The sequence below is a fragment of the Salmo salar genome, chromosome 03 (genome assembly GCF_965601325.2).
Source record: "Salmo salar chromosome 03, fSalSal1, whole genome shotgun sequence".
NCBI lineage: Eukaryota > Metazoa > Chordata > Actinopteri > Salmoniformes > Salmonidae > Salmo > Salmo salar.
In genome coordinates, this window is record NC_138293.1 from 40518092 (window position 1) to 40538555 (window position 20464).

At 43.1% G+C, this 20464-nt stretch overlaps 1 protein-coding gene across 6 annotated transcripts in view; it reads right to left on the reverse strand.

Moving 5' to 3' along the window:
* Nucleotides 1-7456: 7456 nt before the first annotated feature.
* Nucleotides 7457-20464, reverse strand: part of LOC106599996 (transcription factor E2-alpha) — a 43283-nt gene continuing 30275 nt past the window's right edge. For 2 of the 6 annotated variants that reach the window (XM_014191332.3, XM_014191328.3), the window contains exons 13-21: nucleotides 18755-18833; nucleotides 18120-18196; nucleotides 17761-17940; nucleotides 17484-17571; nucleotides 17223-17355; nucleotides 16838-16891; nucleotides 13180-13430; nucleotides 12223-12369; nucleotides 7457-12123 (exon numbers count right to left, since the gene is read on the reverse strand). In XM_014191332.3, coding sequence (XP_014046807.1) covers nucleotides 12230-12369; nucleotides 13180-13430; nucleotides 16838-16891; nucleotides 17223-17355; nucleotides 17484-17571; nucleotides 17761-17940; nucleotides 18120-18196; nucleotides 18755-18833 — 1002 coding nt within the window. In that variant the 3' untranslated portion in view covers nucleotides 7457-12123; nucleotides 12223-12229. Of the gene's footprint in view, nucleotides 12124-12222; nucleotides 12370-13179; nucleotides 13431-15871; nucleotides 16114-16837; nucleotides 16892-17222; nucleotides 17356-17483; nucleotides 17572-17760; nucleotides 17941-18119; nucleotides 18197-18754; nucleotides 18834-20464 lie in introns of all 6 variants that reach the window. The other 4 variants (XM_014191330.3, XM_014191334.3, XM_082973508.1 and 1 more) reach the window with 4 other exon arrangements.

Here is a 20464-nt window from a genome sequence, read left to right on the forward strand (position 1 = left end):
GTGGGAAAGGGCAGTGTGGAGTGCAATAGAGATTGCCTCATCTGTGGATCTGTTGGTGCAGTATGCAAATTGGAGTAGGTCTAGGGTTTCTGGGATAATGGTGTCGATGTGAGCCATGACCAGCCTTTCCAAAGCATTTCATGGCTACAAACCTAAGTGCTACGGGGTGGTAATCATTTAGGCAGGTTACCTTAGTGTTCTTGGACACAGGGACTATGGTGGTCTGCTTGAAACATGTTGGTATTACATAGTCAGGGAGAGGTTGAAAATGTCAGTGACGACACTTGCCAGTTGGTCAGCACATGCTTGGAGTACACGTCCTGGTAATTTGTCTGGCCCAGCAGCCTTGTGAATGTTGACCTGTTTAAAGGTCTTTCTCACATTGGCTGCGGAGAGCGTGATCACACAGTCGTCTGGAACAGCTAATGCTCTCATGCATGTTTCAGTGTCACTTGCCTCAAAGCGAGCATAGAAGTTATTTAGCTCGTCTGTTAGGCTTGTGTCACTGGGCAGCTCTCGGCTGTGCTTCCCATTGTGGTCTGTTATAGTTTGCAAGCCCTGCCACATCCGACGAGCTTCGGAGCCGGTGTAGTACGATTCGATCTTAGTCCTGTATTGATGCTTTGCCTGTTTGATGGTTCATCGGAGGGCATAGCGGGATTTCTTATAAGCTTCCGGGTTAGAGTCCCGCTCCATGTAAGCGGCAGCTCTACCCTTTAGCTCAATGCAAATGTTGCCTGTAATCCATGGCTTCTGGTTGGGGTATGTACAGTTGAAGTCGGAAGTTTACATACACTTAGGTTGGAGTCATTAAAACTCATTTTTCAACCACACCACAAATTTCTTGTTGACAAACTATAGTTTTGGCAAGTCGGTTAGGTCATCTACTTTGTGCATGACACAGGTCATTTTTCCAACAATTGTTGACAGATTATTTCACTTATAATTCACTGTATCATAATTTCAGTGGGTCAGAAGTTTACATACACTAGTTGACTGTGCCTTTAAACAGCTTGGAAAATTATGTACGGCTTTAGAAGCTTCTGATAGGCTAATTGACATCCTTTGAGTCAATTGGTGGTGTACCTGTGGATGTATTTCAAGGCCTACCTTCAAACTCAGTGCCTCTTTGCTTAACATCATGGGAAAATCAAAAGAAATCAGCCAAGACCTCAGAAAAAAAATTATAGACCTCAACAAGTCTGGTTCATCCTTGGGAGCAATTTCCAAACGCCTGAAGGTACCATGTTCTTCTGTACAAACAATAGAACACAAGTATAAACACCATGGGACCACGCAGCCGTCATACCGCTCAGGAAGGAGATGCGTTCTGTCTCCTAGAGATGAACGTACTTTGGTGCGAAAAGTGCAAATCAATCCCAGAATAACAGCAAAGGACCTTGTGAAGATGCTGGAGGAAACAGGTACAAAAGTATCTATATCCACAGTAAAACGAGTCCTATATCGACATAACCTGAAAGGCCGCTCAGCAAGGAAGAAGCCACTGCTCCAAAATGGCCATAAAAAGCCAGACTACGGTTTGCAACTGCACATGGGGACAAAGATTGTGCTTTTCTGAGAAATGTCCTCTGGTCTGATGAAACAAAAATAGAACTGTTTGGCCATAATGACCAATGTTATGTTTGGAGGAAAAAGGTTGGAGCCTTGCAAGCCGAAGAACACCATCCCAACCATGAAGCATGGGGGTGACAGCATCATGTTGTGGCGGTGCTTTGCTGCAGGAGGGACTGGTACACCTCACAAAATAGATGGCTTCATGAGGTAGTAAAATTTGGTGGATATATTGAAGCAACATCTCAAGACATCAGTCAGGAAGTTAAAGCTTGGTCGCAAATGGGTCTTCCAAATGGACAATGACCCCAAGCATACTTCCAAATTTGTGGCAAAATGGCTTAAGAACAACAAAGTCAAGGTATTGGAGTGACCATCACAAAGCCCTGAACTCAATCCCACAGAAAATTTGTTGGAGGATCTTAAAAAGCGTGTGCGAGCAAGGAGGCCTACAAACCTGACTCAGTTACACCAGCTCTGTCAGGAGGAACATTTCACATTCACCCAACTTATTGTGGGAAGCTTGTGGAAGGCTAACCGAAACGTTTGACCCAAGTTAAACAGTTTAAAGGCAATGCTACCAAATACTAATTGAGTGTATGTAATCTTTTGACCCACTGGGATTGTGATGAAAGAAATAAAAGCTGAAATAAATCACTCTACTTTTATTCTGACATTTCACATTCTTAAAATAAAGTGGTGATCCTAACTGAACAAAGAGTGAATTTTAACTAGGATTAAATGTCAGGAATTGTGAAAAACTGAGTTTAAATGTATTTGGCTAAGGTGTATGTAAACTTACGTCTTTGGGGACGACGTCCTCGATGCACTTATTGATAAAGCCAGTGTCTGATGTGGTGTACTCCTCAATGCCACCGAGTCACTGGTGCTTCCTGCTTTAATTTTTGCTTGTAAGCAGGAATCAGGAGGATAGAGTTATGGTCAGATTTGCCAAATGGAGGGTAAGGGAGAGCTTTGTATGCATCTCTGGGTGTGGAGTAAAGGTTGTCTAGAAATGTTTCCCTCTGGTTGCACATTTAACATGCTGATAGAAATAAGGTAAAATTGATTTAAGTTTCCCTGTAGAGCTCTGCGACAGGATTGTGTCGAAACATAGATCTGGGGAAGGGTACCAAAAAATGTCTGCAGCATTGAAGGTCCCCAAGAACACAGTGGCCTCCATCATTCTAAAAATGGAAGAGGTTTGGAACCACCGAGGCTCTTCCTAGAACTGGCCGCCCGGCCAAACTGGGGGAGAAGGGCCATGGTCAGGGAGGTGACCATGAACCCGATGGTCCCTCTGACAGAGCTCCAGAGTTGCTCTGTGGAGATGAGAGAAACTGCCAGAAGGACAACCATCTCTGCACCACTCCACCAATCAGGCCTTTATGGCAGAGTGGCCAGACGGAAGCCACTCCTCAGTAAAAGTCACATGACAGCCCAAAAGGCACCTAAAGACTCTCAGGTCTGATGAAACCAAGTTTGAACTATTTGGCCTGAATGCCAAGCGTCACGTCTGGAGGAAACCTGGCCTACGTTGAAGCATGGTGGTGGCAGCATCATGCTGTCAGGATGTTTTTCAGCGGCTGGGACTGGGAGACCAGTCAGGATCGAGGCAAAGATGAACGGAGCAAAGTACAGAGAGATCCTTGATGAAAACCTGTTCCAGAGAGCTCAGGACCTCAGACCTGGGCGAAGGTTCAACTTCCAACAGGACAACGACCCTCAGCACACAGCCAAGACAACGCAGTGGCTTCGGGACAGGTCTCTGAATGTCCTTGAGTGGTCCAGCCAGAGCCCGGACTTGAACCCTAACATCTCTGGAGAGACCTGAAAATAGCTGTGCAGTGACACTCCCCATCCAACCTGCCAGAGCTTGAGAGGATCTGCAGAGAAGAATGGGAGAAACTCCCCAAATACAGGTGTGTCAAGCTTGTAGCGTCATACCCAAGACTCGAGGATGTATTCGCTGCCGAAGGTGCTTCAAGAAAGTACTAATACTTATGTAAATGTGATATTTCAGTGTTTTTGCTTTGTCATTATGGGGTATTATGTGTAGATTGATGAGTGAAAATAACAATTTAATACATTTTAGTATAAGGCTGTATCGTAACAAAATGTGGAAAAAGTAAATGGGTCTGAATACTTTCCGAAGTGGCCAATATAAAATCAAATCAAACTTTGTCACATGCGCCGAATACAACAAGTGTTGACCTTACCATGAAATACTTACTTACAAGCCCTTAACCAACAGTGCAGTTCAAGAAGAGTTAAGAAAATGTTTACCAAATAAACTAAAGTAAAAAATAATAAAAAAGTAACAATAAAATAACAATGAGGCTATATACAGGGGTTACCGGTACCGAGTCGATGTGCAGGTGTACAGGTGAGTCGAGGTAATTTGTACATGTAGGTAGGGGTGAAGTGACTATGCATAGACCACAAAGGGCGTTTCTTATGCTCGATGCAACGATTGGCCATATTCCACAAATCTCCGAGGTGCCTTATTGCTATTATAAACTGGTTACCAATGTAATTAGAGCAGTAAAAATAAATGATTTGTCATACTCGTGGTAAAAGGTCTGATATATCACAGCTGTCAGCCAATCAGCATTCAGGGCTTCAACCACTCTTTTTATAATACAATATCGGTACTTGATGCATTTACAACTTGTCTAAGTGCTATCGTCAGCTGATTTTAAGGGCATTTTCACATATAGTCCTCTTTAAAGTGAACTCTGGGGTCAAAAAAAAGCAAAAGAACCCAGTTATCTTCATATTCACACTGCCCTTGCCTTTGAATGAGGACTCTTTTGCCAGTTCACTTCACCTATTTTGTGGTCCGAGTCATCTTTGCATTCACATTGCTATGTTTAGAAAGAAACTAAATAACTTTCCAACATTCACTCAATGCACTCTGGGTTTGTACCATGTGGAGGAAAGGCATTCTATCAGAATGTGTTATCAGACAGCTAGGTATACACTACATGGCCAAAATTGTGGACACCCCTTTAAATGAGTGGATTCGGCTATTTCAGCCACACCCGTTGCTGACAGGTGTATAAAATTGAGCACACAGCCATGAAATCTTCATAGACAAACACTGGCAGTAGAATGGCCTGTACTGAAGAGCTTAGTGACTTTCAAAGTGGCACTGTCATAGGATGCCACATTTCCAACAAGTCAGTTCATCAAATTTAATTTCTGCCCTTCTAGAGCTGTAAGTGCTGTTATTGTGAAGTGGAAACGCCTAGGACCAACAATGGCTCAGCCACAAAGTGGTAGGCCACACAAGCTTACAGAACGGTACCGCAGAGTGCTGAAGCCTCTGGAAGCAATGTCAGCACAAGAACTGTTCATTGTGAGCTTCATGAAATGGGTTTCCATGGCCGAGCAGCTGCACACAAGATCACTCTTGCACATTGCCAAATGTCGGCTGGAGTGGTGTAAAGCTTGCCGCCTATTCGACTCTGGGGCAATGGAAATGTGTTCTCTGGAGTGATGAATCACGCGTCACCATCTGGCAGTCCGACACACAAATCTGGGTTTGGTGGATGCCAGGAGAATGCTACCTGCCCAAATGCATAGTGCCAACTGTAAAGTTTGGTGGAGGAGGAATAATGGTCTGGGGCTGTTTTTCATGGTTCAGGCCTAGGCCCCTTATTTCCATTGAAGGGAAATCTTAATGCATGACAATACCCCTGTGCACAAAGCGAGGTCCATTCAGAAATGGTCTGTCGAGATCGGTGTGGAAGAACTTGACTGGCCTTCACAGAGCCCAGACCTCAAGCCCATCGAACACCTTTGGGATGAATTGGAACACCAACCTCACTAATGCTCCTGTGACTGAATGGAAGCATGTCCCCACAGCCATGTTTAAACATCTAGTGGAAAGCCTTCCCAGAAGGGTGGAGGTTGTCGTAGCAGCAAAGGGGGTAACATATTAATACCCATGATTTTGGAATGAGATGTTTGACGAGCAGGTGTCCACATACTTAAATTTTTGAAGCTAATAGATTGCATTTAGTTAAGAGACAATAATTGTAATAAGATACTATAACCCCAAAAATATCAGAATAACCGCAGATTCAATGTTATTGAAACACTATGAAGCTATTTTAGCCTACAGATCACATATTGCAAACAAATAATCTGAACCACAGACATATCGGATTTCTGTGCATCCTTCGCAATAGCAAATCAATATCTCAAAACAGTACATGTTTTTTTCCCCCCGAACCTGCACATCATCTATTTTTGTGGCACCAATGTGAGTACTTATGTTACTGGCAGGGGAAACAGTGTTGCAGTAGTCTTATCTGTAGTGGGGGAATAATAACAAGCAAACCGAACTCCGACCACCTCTCCAGATGGTCTCAGTTCGCTCCAGGGCCTCTTTTGAATGGTCTGAGTTCCTTTGGAATGAACCTCACTGAGTTCACAAAAATTGGCTGAAAGGGAAAACACCCTAAGCCAGTGTATTGGCTGTGGATTGACTGCATTGTTTGAATGGAATGATGGCATATTGGCAGTTAATTTGAACAATTTATGGACTCATTCCCCTGAAACTTTCTGGCTAGCTAACAAACATACAGTGCAGATAAATTCAAATTCATTATTTTACATAACATCTTATCACAGCACTTGCAAACCATGGTCGACCAACTCCCTGACCTTTATCGCATCATAAGAAGGTTCATGTTCATTCTATTATTCTAATTCCTAACTCTATGGTCGTCACTATCTGGGCAAGTGAGGAAGTCATAAACCCCACCCATTTCTATAATTTATGTTCTTAATATGTCTGACGACTTAATAATTAAGCAATAAGGCCTGAGGGGGTGTGGTATATGGCCAATATACCACCGCTAAGAGCTGTTCTTTAGCCACGATGCAACCCGGAGTGCTAGGACACAGCCCTTAGCCGTGGTATATTGGCCATATATTACAAAACCCCAGAGGTGCCTTATTGCTATTATAAACTGGTTACCAACGTAATTACAACAGTAAAAATAAATGTTTCGTCATACCCATGGTATACGGTCTGATATACCACAGTTGTCAGCCAATCAGCATTCAGCGCTCGAACCACCCAGTTAAAATGATTAATAACACCTAATTGGTGTGTTTAACAAGGGAAATAGTTTGCGAATATTGGCTAACATTCCATTTGCTTTGTGTTAGCTGCAACTGTTTGCTAAATGTTAGCAAACAGTCTGAAGGTAGCGAGCATAAGTGTCTGTTTCGTGTCTAAACTGCCGCTGTTGACTGTAAATAAGTATTTAGCCAAATTTTTCATTCTCACCGAGTCTCTCCTCTCATAGCTCTAGAATCATTGGAAATTGAATAATCACTGACATTGTATGGGGGTCATAACTCAATTTCAAAGGACTGGAGAATATCATATTTAGCCTGTAAATGGGAGTACACTTCCAGTAGCCTTCTTTCAGATCTGTCTTTAGTTGCAATGGAGTACAGACAGGTATACATTTATAGCCATATAGAAAAGCCATAGACCCTCTTCCCATCCAGCACTTTGTAATTATTCAAAACATACAAATGCTTGGAGATGTTTTAAAACACTTGGGGCATTCTCAGCCGCTTCTTTCAGGCTACCTGCAGCACACACACCTTTACAAAAAAAATGGCCAACAGATCCCAAATATTACGAGGCCTGAGGACTGAAAAGGAACAAATGGTTGTATTGATGCTAGGCGGCGATTCAACTATATTTATTAGATCTACCTATTCCTTCTAAATCCATGAAGAGGGCGTGAGCATCAGGGAGAAGGGTGGAATCGCACTGTAGTAGACCTTCGCAGAGAGATAATCATGTTTTCAATACACAGTAGTCTACACACACAATAAAAGCAAATAATCTAAGTATGTTTTCAACCCTTTATTACAATTTTTTTTCTCATTTAGGTATAGAAGCTCAAAAAGACAGACATTGAAAAAATGTATATTTCTGTTATTAAAAATGGCACATTTATTGCTACATTACTGTTATATACACGACAGTTCTGAATATCTACTTTATATATAAAAAATAGGAAACTGGAGGCACTTTGAGGACAAATGGATTCTGTCCCCAATGTAAGAGAGACAGTGAGTTTTGTAGCAGTGTGTCCATCTGTTGAACAGGGCAGAGATTGGCAGACCATGAAAGGCCCCCTGGCAAAATACTAGTTGTGCATTTTGACAAGGGAAGTTCTAAGGATACTGTACTCAACATTCAGTTAATATTAACAAAAAGGAACACATGTCAGCGATGTTGAGTTTTCAAATCTCATTTGAGTAATAAATCAAAAGAATACATGTCCTCTGTGAAACAGATAAACCAATGGCAGTTGAGCTGGAAATAATACATTACTGATACTAATGCTTAGGGTTTAATCTGGAGGATGGTTATTATGAAAGACAAACTGACAAAGTCAAGAAAATACTGTTACAATTCAGTATCACTCTGCACAGGAAAATACTGTTTAGTTGATAATTAAAACAAAACTGGCCATGTCCTGTATAGGTACATATAGGACATGTCAATTTCAGATGTTTGATATGATAACAAAAATTAATCTCTGCCCTATTCAGTAGAAAATAAAAGTTCAGACTGTTGCAAATAAAAAAATATGGACATCATACTCTATTCCACATGAGTATTGTTTCCAAATCGCCAATGGTTTGTACAGAAGATAAAAGGTTTGGGGACACTCCTATTATAGAAACTGGTAATAGGGCTTAGTAAATCAAAGCGGACTCAGTTGTTTGCCAAAATCTGAGATGCCATCATTAACTGAGAGAAAAGGTGTAAAAAAAATTACTTCAGAATTTATTTTACTTGGGGCGCTAATAAGAACAATATTCATAGAGATTTACTGAAGCATTGCCCCACTCTTCCCTCCCATGTCAACTTTGTTAATCTGTAAAAGGTTCTCTTGGAAAGCCATACATGCAGAGACAATAGCAATTCAACAGTGTTCAGGCACTGGTGAGTAACCACTAACAATGATCCCAAAGTCAGGAGAATGACTAAGGTTGCCCTATTCATTAATTCCTCATACATCTTTTTCTGTTTGTTTTGAAATGTTTAACTAGGACCAACAGACATGAACAATACAGCAACTGTAGACCTAGCAAGCCGAAAGGTATTGATATAAAATCTAACTTGAATGGAACACTTCATAGAATTTTGTTCCTTTTTCAATAGTTTGTACTAAATGTTTGCGTGACAAAGCTTGCCAATAGAGCCCCACAGTAGGAGTCATAAAACCTAGCAATCAAACAGGGAAATGGTTCCAATTGTTTTTCCACCATGCATTTTTCACACAGGGGATTTTTTGTAAACACTTAAAGGGCTGCTGTGTTTCGTGTAGGCTTACCCTGGCCTGACGTTTTGACAACCATGTAAATCTCTCTCAGACAAGGGGACTTTTATCAATATATTCGACTCCATTTACTCTCAGATTCAAAAATGCAAATTACCATCAAATTAGACCATGCAAAACTACAAATCCCTGCAAGCTCCTGCACACCATCTCAAGCTAACACCTTCGCTAACAGGAAGTGTGTCAAGTTACAACTTGCACAAGACAGTTCCCAGAATTGTAAATTTAAAGAAATTTAGCCAATTTATTAATTACAACAATTAGCTAACAGATTGTTAATCCAGAGATTACTGCCTTGATTCGGCAGTCTTGTCCAGATCATCATGGCATTTGTAGTAGCGAATATATTGTTAAATTACCTTGTCCTAAAATGATTTACTCAGTTATCAAAACGTCACACCAGGGTAAACCTACATGAAACACAGCCCTTATTTTAAGTGTGTCTAAAATCCCTGACGGGAAAAATGAATGGTGGAAAAACAATTGGAAACATATCTCTTTGACCGCTAGGTTTTATGGATATTATGACTCATACTGTGGTACTCTATACTTGGACATTTCCATTTTCCTTTGATAGTGAGTAAGTAGTAATAACTGGTTTAAATTACATATACAGACTTTTTGCAGTTTTTTTCCTGAAACAGACATTCTCCAAATTACCGGTACTTCCAAAACAGTTTGGGGATGTTCTAGCCAGATTAGGAGTTGGCATTAACTACTTTTACACCAAAGCAACTGGCACGTCATGCTTTTCCCAATGTAAAAAAAATAAAGAGATCACTACATTTGGGAGGGAAGAGAGACACTTAAAGTTTGTTCCTGGTATCTTTAAAACGAGTCGTCCTTACATTTAAACAATGTAAATGAAAAGAAAAGTAAGCAATCCAAAAGAAAACTCATACAGCTATCTTACAAAGTAAAAAACAAACGAAAAACAAATCACTTCTACAAAAAGGAGGATCCTTAGGCTTTGTAAATTGTTCAAAACACCCAATGCTTCCTGTAATTTAAGGAATAAAAATTGTCCATCGATGGCAGTTGAATGCATTCAAGGGAAGATATCCATGACATTTCAGAATGCACACCACAAAATAAACCCTCTTGAAGTCCAACAGCCATTCCTTCTGTACGGGAGAGGCTATACGGATACGCATGGTGCCAAAATGAATGATGCAGCCGTGGGTCGAGTGGAGATGAATGCTTCGGTTCAGTCTGTCGTCCAGATGAGCCCTTCACAGCTAGCTAGTTTATGCTGGCTAAAACAGCAGCATGGCACTAGTTAAAAAAAATTTAACTTGTAAAAGAAAGTAAAGTTTATTTCTATGGGCGAGTAACGACAGATCGGCGCGAATGACGTGGTGCTTGTCGGCGTGAGTTGCTTCTCACTGGGCAGCAGTATAACATATCCCCGGAGGTAGTTAAAAGGGGCCAATTTGTTCCATCCCACTTGATTTTATTTTGAGTAGGATAGCAGCCTAGATGAGAAATAACTTGTTCTACTGGTAGTCACCATCTGGATGAACAATTACTCTGATTAAAACTGAATGATTCTGAAAACTCTTCCAAGTCCCAACTTCGGCAGACAAGTTTTAAATTCTTGCTGAATTTTCTAGCCACGAGCATAAACTAGCTAGCTGGGAAGGTCTCTTCAGCGCAACTGACTGAGCTGAATCGGTTCAGCTCCACTTGACTCAGCTGCACGACATACGCCATCAATTTGGGCACCAAGTGTGTCCATATAGCCTCTCCTCTTCCATAATCTTCAAACTAACTTTAGTCTACTGAAAACTTACATAGTCCGTCTTACATAGTCTTTTAAGTACACATGACCTGGACATCTAGGTTTGCCTTGCCAACTGACGACACTTGCTCCACAAACGTGAAGAGGAGAAGGCAATGAAGGCATGTGGTTGACTGAGTTTGGGGCAGAGTATACTGACCACGCATCCACATGGCCTGGCTGAAATGGAAACAGAACCAGAGGGGCAAAGACGGGTACGGTAAAGGGAGTGGAGGGGGAGAGGCTTGCTCTGGTTTAGAGCACACACACTTCCTGCATGTTTCAGTCCAATCTCCCCAAGACAGAGTGAGGAAGTCTTGAGATGACCATGCCAGTGTGATCCTGTGGAATAGTAGGTGAACGGGGAGTGGTTTTCAGCTAGTAGCGCGTCATCATGACCTGTCCTGGGTCTCGGTATGTATTGATGAGCTCACCTTCCTCACTGGCAGTCCTTCAACTCCACTCATGGCAGTGACGACAAACAGATGAGGACAAAATGGGAAGAAAAAAAATGGAAGGCTTGTAGGATCCCTGGACCAAAAAAATACACACCATAATAAATCTTCAGGCGGGCCTGTGTCTGGGCAGCCCTTACGAGAAGGCATAAACAAAGAAATATGGCCAAAGTTGGCTAGGGTTTCCTTTTTATCATTGTGCTATATAACAGCACTCTGCCTGCCAATTCAAGTCCATTCGTCACTATGACAGTCCAGTCTTTTCAATTCTGGTGGCTGGATACCTCAAACTCTACTTCTGTGTTTGACATTGAGAAAAATAGTAAAAAGGATGGGAGGGGGATGACGACGACAATTGTAACTTGCCCAAGCCTTGGCGTTATGCATGTATATCAGGCACATAGTTACTCATACAGGTTAGATTCTGATGTCACCTTTTCTTGTGATGAAAGTAAGACCTACTTTTCAGGTGGGAATGGCAAATGACTATCAAAAGGACACAAAATCCTAGGTTGCTCACATGAGCAATTGATCCAAAAATACTATTTGATCCAAACAAATTTTGCTCCCAACACGTAAAGCAACTTCTTCAAAATGTCTTACAAAAACATGACCATTACGCAAAAAAAATAATTGCGTTTAAATTTCCTCTGCCTGTGATCCAGTCTCTCCTTGGAGTTCAGGGTGTTTACTGTAAGTATTCTTCAAAACTCTGTGTATTGGTGTGTATGTTGCTCTTGTGTTCATGGTCAGGAATGTGGCCACTGGCGTTTGTCAGTTTTGTGTGTGTCTGTGTGAGAATGCGCTTCTCCACTATATGTGCTAGCATATATAGAGAGCACCTTTGTGGATTGACGCACACTGAGATGCATGATAAGAGAATAAGGCCACGTCTTCTAAGAGCTGTACAAATCAACAGGATCAGGAGCTGGAAGAGAGAAACAGGGATTGTTATATTATGGTAAACACAGATCATGCCACAATACATGCGATATGGACAGTATGACAGCAGAGAATGACAACTTACCCGGGTGTTACATATGGCTGACAGAGTTGTGTCCATCGCCCCCTAACCCGGGGTGCCCCCCTCCCATCTGCATCTGGGGGTCCACCCCCGAAACCTTCTCTTCCTCCCTCCGCTTCAGACACGCTGCCTTGGGGTTCAGGTTACGCTCTTTAGGAAGAGGCCACACAGGTTAGAATCAGAGGGTTGGAGTGGATCTACAGGTTTTGGCTGAAACTTCAGGTAAACCGATGGTGAACACAATCAAGAAGATTGTCAAAGAGATGGAGGCAAGTGGCAAAACCATCAGGTTTCACAGTATATTCTAGTAAACGGAGAAGGTTAGGCGTATAGAAGAACGAGAGATGTTAAAAACAAAAAGGGTTAGGGGTTAGACGGGCAAAGAAGGTATGATTAAGGTGTAAATGCTGCGAGATTCTAGTCATGAAACAAATATTAAAAAGTATATCCTCGGAAAGCATGGAGGACAGTATACCAAAATGGAGAACGGAAGAGACAGCTGGACAGGACAGAGGAACGACCAGATGGCAGCAGTGGTGAGATCATTGAGTATTTGACAGAGGTGCAGCCCCCATCTTCCCCACCTCCATCTCTTTTTGCTCGCCCCTTTTCCATTATCCAAGAGGATAGAAGGACAGTCAGAGGCAGGTGAGTGCATGTAGAGGTGTGACTGCTGGTTGGGTGGTTGAGTGGAGGTAGAGGGCCTATAGGTGAATCATACTGGATCTGGAATTTTTGGTAAGGAAGCCCTATGTCGCACCTGCATCTCCAGGCACAGTATGATCTCTGTAGCCGTCATACTAGTCAAGCCCCAGTTGACTGGTTGGAGGTGGACATTACTGGGTCGGTTGGTACAGGAAGCCCTACTTTGTACCTGCTTCTCCATGCCCAGTATTAAGAGCTAATTGGCTGAGTGAAGGTGGTTGGCGGTACTGGATCTATTCGTAAAGAGAGGCCTACCTCGGACCTGCTTCTCCAGACCCATTATGACCTGCGCGGCCTGCTGCAGGATGAGGAGTTTGGTTTGGGCCTTGTCGCTGCGCAGGTGCACCTGCACCATCTTGCCCAGCTCCCTGAACGCCTCGTTAATGTCACGCACGCGCACCCTCTCCCGGACGTTGTTGGCCGAGCGGCGCTCCCGCTCGCGCTTCTCCTTCTCCTCGGCCGTCAGGTTCTCATCGTTCAGCGAGGCCGTGCTGCAGCTGCTGCTGCTGAGGAGGGAGGAGGGTCGTTATGGTACACCCCAACACCTGCTGCTTTTACCCTCCAAGTTGCCCTTACAGATTTAAGTTGCCCCTAACTACAGCCCTAAGGACAATTTCTGCGGAAATTTTCCTTGGATAGCAAATTGCTGTTCCAGGGTCAGTTAGCTCATCGTTAGATCTGATCCTAGACGAGCATTTAGGGGCAGCCTCTCCCTGGAGTGTGACCTCAGAGGGGCTACAGCATTCCCTGCACACTACTCAATTCACACCCTAGAGCAGACGGCCTGGTTGGCTGAAGCTGACAGCAGTCATTATTTAAGTGCCATATTTGGGCAGGAGGCCAGCAGCAGAAAGCTGTGGAGGTCCGGATGGACAATGTATTCCAGTGAGGAGGATGGGGGTCACGGATGGTTGATCCCAGTGGAGTGGCGCCAAGGTGCAGGAGAGCGAGAGATCGAGCGGAGGGATGGACCGCCAAGGACATGGTACTAGAATCCTTTTCTTTAATATCCTTTTTATAAAAAAAATTTTACATGGAGGAATCCTAAGGCCAGAGCACTACTGCTACTGTCAACGAAGGCACCGCGTTGGACCTCGCAAATTACATTCACTTCCGAAGAAAGAAAATTGGCATGTAACAACAAAACCGCTTTCACAAAGCAACTTTATTACTTCTCGGCAGACTTTCACTTGGCCAAAATAGATCATTTTAGGGTTCTTTTGTCAAATTGAGCGTTTTGAATGTTGAGCCGTTATGGGTTGACAACTATCAGACCAAATGTTCCAAATGGAATCTGAAAGCCAAGACAAGTCTGTGTCTTCTGCTGATCAGGGTCCAGGGTGGGAGTCAGAGGATAATATGAGGCCTTTTTGGGGGGGGGGGGGGGGGGGGCTGTCAGTTAGGCGGTAAGAAGACCAAGGAAGAGAGGGAGAAAGAAGGAGAAAGAGAGTGCGACACCCTCTGGCAGGTCTAGATCATACACAAGGCCAGAGAGGAAGCCGGGGGGAGAGATAGGGAAACAGGACAACAGAGAGCTGAATGCCACTGGTGCCTCATGTTAAATACATCAGCGGCCATAGATGTATTATCCGAATTAAAGGAAGCTGAAGTCATTGCTGCCATCTGCAAAAGTAAACGACGAAAAGAGAAAGAGGGAGGGGGTTGAATAGAGGGAGAGGCGTGGAGATGACCAACGAAATCAGTACATTAAAAAAGTTAACATTTGACAAATAAGGGCATGCAACAATACATTGAGGAGGAATGGGATAGGAGCAGAACAGTGAGCCCCTCCATCCAATCACAACCTGTGTCTGCATTTGCATAGCCAATCAGCAAGCAGAATACAGAGGGGGGGGGGGGGGGGGTCAATGCATAGAGCCAGACACATAACAGTAACACATTTGTAGAAACAGAAGTGGTAAGGTCTTGTTTTTAAAACAAGTTGAGGGGTAAATGTCAAATGATAGCTGTCTGAATTTCTTTCCTTTCTTTTTTTGTGGATAACAGAGGAGACAAGCCCATATAAGCTAAACCAAGAGAAATAAAACAAGACTAGAACGTAACTTGGGATTGGTGATATATTGCTTATGAGTGTTTTACATTTGGAAAAAATGTAAAACCCCCTTCAGACAAAAAAAGACATCTTCACACTTCAAAATTGGGCCATTAGCCAAAGCTGATGAAACAAATACAGAAGCCATCATCTGGTCCTGAAATCATTTTAACGTGAAGTGTAAGAAGATTGGAGGTAGAGGGCCTACATAATGTTACTACATAATGTTGTTAAAAAGTAAATCTGTGTTGCTATGTTGCTAAGGCCTCAGACAAGAAGCACAGTGATTGGACACAGACAGCGATAGAAGCAAATAAAGGAAATCAGAGATGTAATGTTAATATAGTGGAAGGTGAGGCAGAGTCACACGAAGCATATTTTACAGTGGAGACAGCCCAGACAGACAGCCCCATGCCATTTCGAGCAGGCAACACATACGTCACCAGACATGAGTCCAGTGCTGGCCTGTATGTGTCCACAGCAGCAAAGTCTTATAGCACTCGAGAAGGGCTAGTCCCAAAACAGTCTAAATAGCCTGCTTTCCTCATTCCCTTTCCTCCCATCATCACTGATCAACAAACACAACTTGATGGTTGGAAACTAGTCTAAAGGCATCTCGATACTTGAAAGTGGCCTCCCCTCCTAGTCTCCTCTCCTTCATCTGCAATGATCTAAAAACACAGAACAGGTGAAAGCAATATGGACTGACACCTTTCCAATTACATCACATCAATGAAGGAAGAGAGCCACAGAGACCAAACCATTCAAGACTATCGAGACACATCTTAGGGCCTTCAACAAGAACATGAGACTAGAAACTCAGAATTGGGACGCGGCCCTACCCTGGTCTTTTCTCCTGTTTAAACCTGGATCCCCCAGTGACAGCACACTGACCTCGGACTTGCTGCTCCAGGTTGAGTATAACATTAACGGCCTGGTGCAGAATGAGCAGTTTGGTCTGGGGTTTCTCATTAGTCAGGTGGAGCTGACACATGCGGCCCAGCTCCTTAAAGCCCTCGTTGATGTCCCGCACGCGCAGCCGCTCGCGGGCATTATTCGCCACCCGCCGCTCTTTCTCCCGCTCCACCTTCACCTCCGGCGGCAGATCCTCTTCGTCCTCGTCCTCATCATCACGACTGATGAAAAGTCAATGTGGGCCAAGGAGGGAAGGTTTGGTTGGAAGGGGGGATAAAAGACATTACATGGGTATGACTGACATATTTACTAAGATGGACAAGACTGTCCAAACAAGTATTATGTTTTGTTCACGCTAGATAATTACTACATTTTATCATTCGGGGAGAGTGCTGTACTAGTTTGTGGACGATGATTACAAAAAGTACTTACTTTAATTAAGTACTTTGGGGCAAACATGTTGCTAGAAATTTTACAACACAAGACTTTATATAAATCATCAGTTACATATTTCTGCAAACTGACAGAACATAAACAATAAAAGCCAGGTTTACATTCATGAAATAGCTCTGACATGATACCACCTTATTTAACTGAAATGAAAGGCATCAAATTGAACATTCACATTCATAATACTTACGCCATCAGTTATTAAACTCAGGTTATCTGCTTCAGAGATTGTACGCTATAAGAATGTGTTATAATTTCAAGATTGTACAAACCATTCTCAAGGCACTAACAGCACGGCTCAAGAAAAAAAAAAAAATAAAGAAAGTTTGCTATGCCCGAGTACTTTTTTTTTTAACGCTGAAATTCTACCCACAGTCTAAAATGGTTCTGATATAATCCATTTTTTTTATTATTCTCAAAATAATTAAATAGCTATCTATATTTATGGCCACACCCCCTTAAGTGTGAGGCTCACGTGATTGGATGCAGACTTACTCTGCTCCCGTGTCTGATAGGGAGGAGGAGAAGGTCTGGAAGGAGAACATCTCTCTGAAAACAACGGTAGACACGAGGGCAAAAATGACAACAGTGCTACGGAGAATCACCTCTTTTTGGGTGCTGAGGCTGTCTTAAGTTGAAATAATGATGGCAAACCTGCACTCGCTGAATACATTTAATCATTTTCAAGCAGCAGATAAATTAAATCATTAAATAAATCATGATAATGTTCAGTGAGTGAGAGTTTACCCCCCTTATGACAGTGGCACAGACCCCACATACGCGCGTCTCAAGTCAAGATTTGGCCGAGAGAGACGGACTTCAAATCATATGGATGTGTGTGTTTCTGATATGTTTTATCGCTATCAGAAGGGTTAGTCACCTTGTTCGAGTGCGGGCCTTCGAGTCTTTCTTCTCATCCTCTGACTTGTCAGCCACAGAGGAATTCTCGTCATCCTCCTTGTCCTCCCTTTTGATGTCAGAGCCACTGGATGAGTGTGTGGAGCGAGAGAGGCCTGAGGGAAGATAAGTCAATGAAAAGCACAGCCGATAATTTGAGAGAGAGAGTGTCAAACATTGTGTGTCCTTTCCTGAAATTATGAGGAAAAGAAAGAGTGGGGGGGGGGGGGGGGGGGAGACTCACTGGTGAAGCCTTCGGGCTGGCTGCCAGAGGGAGGGCCGTGGTGACCATGCACACCCCCACCAGTCGAGTCCTCGTGGTGGTTGGACATCTACAGAGCAGATGAGAAACATGGTATTAGGCAAGTAGACAGTACTACGGACAAGTAGGTGTTACATTGGTATCACATGGAGGATGTACATAATAGTGTGACACTAATCAATGGACATAACACCCCAAACCATTACACCACCCATGTGGCTAGATATGGCCACTATGCATTTATCCCTCCTGTTCTTACCAGACTGGGCAGTCTGTTGGCCAGTCCCAGGCCAGCGTTGTTGAAGGCCTGGGCGAGCCCTCCTATCCCGGCGCTGAGGAGGCTGTGCATGTCAGCCAGCCCCCCTGGACCCCCTTGTCCCCCGGCGTGACGCTGGAGCACATGGATGGCCTCCTCCAAACGGTCCTCCATCTTATTTTGCTGTAGGGGGGAGGGGGAAAGGGTGAGGTAAAGGAAAACGAATGAGTTAACACTTAATTTATCGATTTTAATTCCTCAAACTTGCTTAGATCAAGGTGGTATTTTTGATCCTCTAGGGCTGTTACTCATACCAGTGCCACTGCACACATGCATGGAGTTGAACATGATAAGTTACTCACCAGAGCCTGCAGTCCACCCTCGAAGTTTGGAGAGGGTGTGGCCTGTCCCGAGCCCCGGGGCCACTGAGAGGCAGAACCTACAGAGGTATAGACATTGAGCATCTGGACAACAACCTTACGGGTCTGAAAACAGTAGGCACTAACTGCAGAGTGGGTCTGTCCAGCTACCAGGCAAACGGTCCATTCTTGTCGGCTAAAAAGTAGTCAACCCTAAACCCCATTTCAGACGCCACACTCAAAGCACTGTTGTCAAGCAAGAACCTAATCCTATTACTCAGTTCCACTCTAAACCAATAGATGGAGCCATATTATCATTGTAAACAGTGTCATTTAAGCTTCCTCTGCCTCTGAAAAATATATTTTCTTGTCGTTTTCCATGTGGCTGTAACCTTACACCCCAGGATAGTGCCCCCTAAGGCCTAAAACAGGTGTGATCTCATAGGTCAGTGATTCACTAATGTTTTTGCCCTTTTACTCACCCAAAGACTTAGCGAAATAACACCTTAGCCCAGTCCTAGGAACTAGTAGTAGGCTCCAACCCACCATTTGGGAAACGCTATGCTAAGTTAGCCCTTAGTCTAACTAACCCAGGTGCGATCCTCCTAGCTCCAGGTGTATTCTCCCTGCCCACTCACCTGCTATGGCCTGGGGAGAGCCCACTGGAGTAGACGGAGATGATGGGAAGGTGTTGCTGTTGTGGTCTGAGGGATAAATCTACACAGAAACAAAAGACAACATGAAATGGTGGGTGTTTCTCAATATGCATACTACCGTGCTCCACACTCATGTTCCAAGTGCCTTCTTAGGGGACGTTCTTGTGAGGATGAGTGTGGAGAACACATAAAACATTACATTTGAGAAGCACTCGCACTCCCCCTACTGTATTACCTCATGCTGTACCTCCCCAATCACTGAACCTTCTTCCAGCCAGGACAATGGCAACAATAGAGACGAAACAAGATGTACATAAAGCAAACATTTTATTTGATAGTTATCAGCTAGATATGTGGATTGTTGTAATCTAGCCAGCTAGCTAGTTAAACAGGCAAAAATGACCTAAAATGAATGTTATGTAAAGTACAGTAGATTTTAACTCTTTGTGGGTAGCTAGCTACCTAACACTTTGTGCCTTGCCAGTTAGCACTTCAAGCAAAAATGACCTAAAACCAATGTCATCCAAGGTAGATGTAAATTCTTCGTGGATATCTGGCTAACTAACAGTAGTAGCTAGCCAGTTAGCACTACAGACTTACTATGGGCTTGCAACCTACAGTGGGTATTGTAGGCAGGTAACCATGCCAAAATTTATACAGCATGTATTTATTAACATATCAAGATAAAATATTGTAGTCAGGCAACATATGAGATGTGAATAGGCAACACTTCAAAAGTCAGAGTGCATTTTCTCCCCTGCGTCAGCTCAAATAATTGATTTCAAGAAAATGAGCGTAATTTATGAGGTTGCTTCATATTTCTTTGCATACTAACCATTGAAGCAGTCACGAAGTACACATTCAAGAAGTGCCCTCCGTGCTCCGTTTCGAATACTTTGATTTGGACTCATGCTCCAATTTGCATGCTAAGAGCACGGTAGTATGCAATTTGAAAAACACAGACACAGAGAACTACATAAGACTCTGCATTCTCTTTTATTTGCAGATAGTTTTGACCAAATTGATTGGTCGACATTTTTAAATGTGTATTTTCCCCTTATATAGACACCCCCAATGTGTTTTAATAAAATCAACTATATGCATTGAGCTTGTCTGATGCTTTAAGCTTACGGTTTGACGAAGACAAGTGCCTCAAGAGGGCGCCAGAGATCTAGATAACCAGAAGAAAAAAAACGTAACCTGACCCAACTATTCTCCTCCCGCTCCAGCTGGCTTTCGCAGATTTTGCCATTACTCTCCTGAAGTTGCCAGTAAAAGGCTACACGAGGAGTCGGCAACCTTTTTTTTCACGTGGATTGCCAATTTATCGAACTATTTCTACCAATCTGCATGCCCATTACGATTTTCATTTGCACATTTTCTTGAAACAGTTTAGATTTATAATAACCTCTTCATATCTCAAAATCACTGTCATGGGGTTAATCAAAATTCTATCCAACTTTAAATGAAAAGGATACAAACCTAAAAAGTAACTTCTATTGCCATCTATGTAAATATAGCCTACATAAAGCTAAATAAAAACATTGCAGCCTGCAGGTAGTAAATATCCGGATAAAAATAAATATCCGATGAATCACATTGTTGCAGACAGACCATATGTAGCCAAACTTGAAACATTGTATCAACTACTAACTGGGTCCTGCCCGAAGCATGCGCTAAGGAACGTGCAAG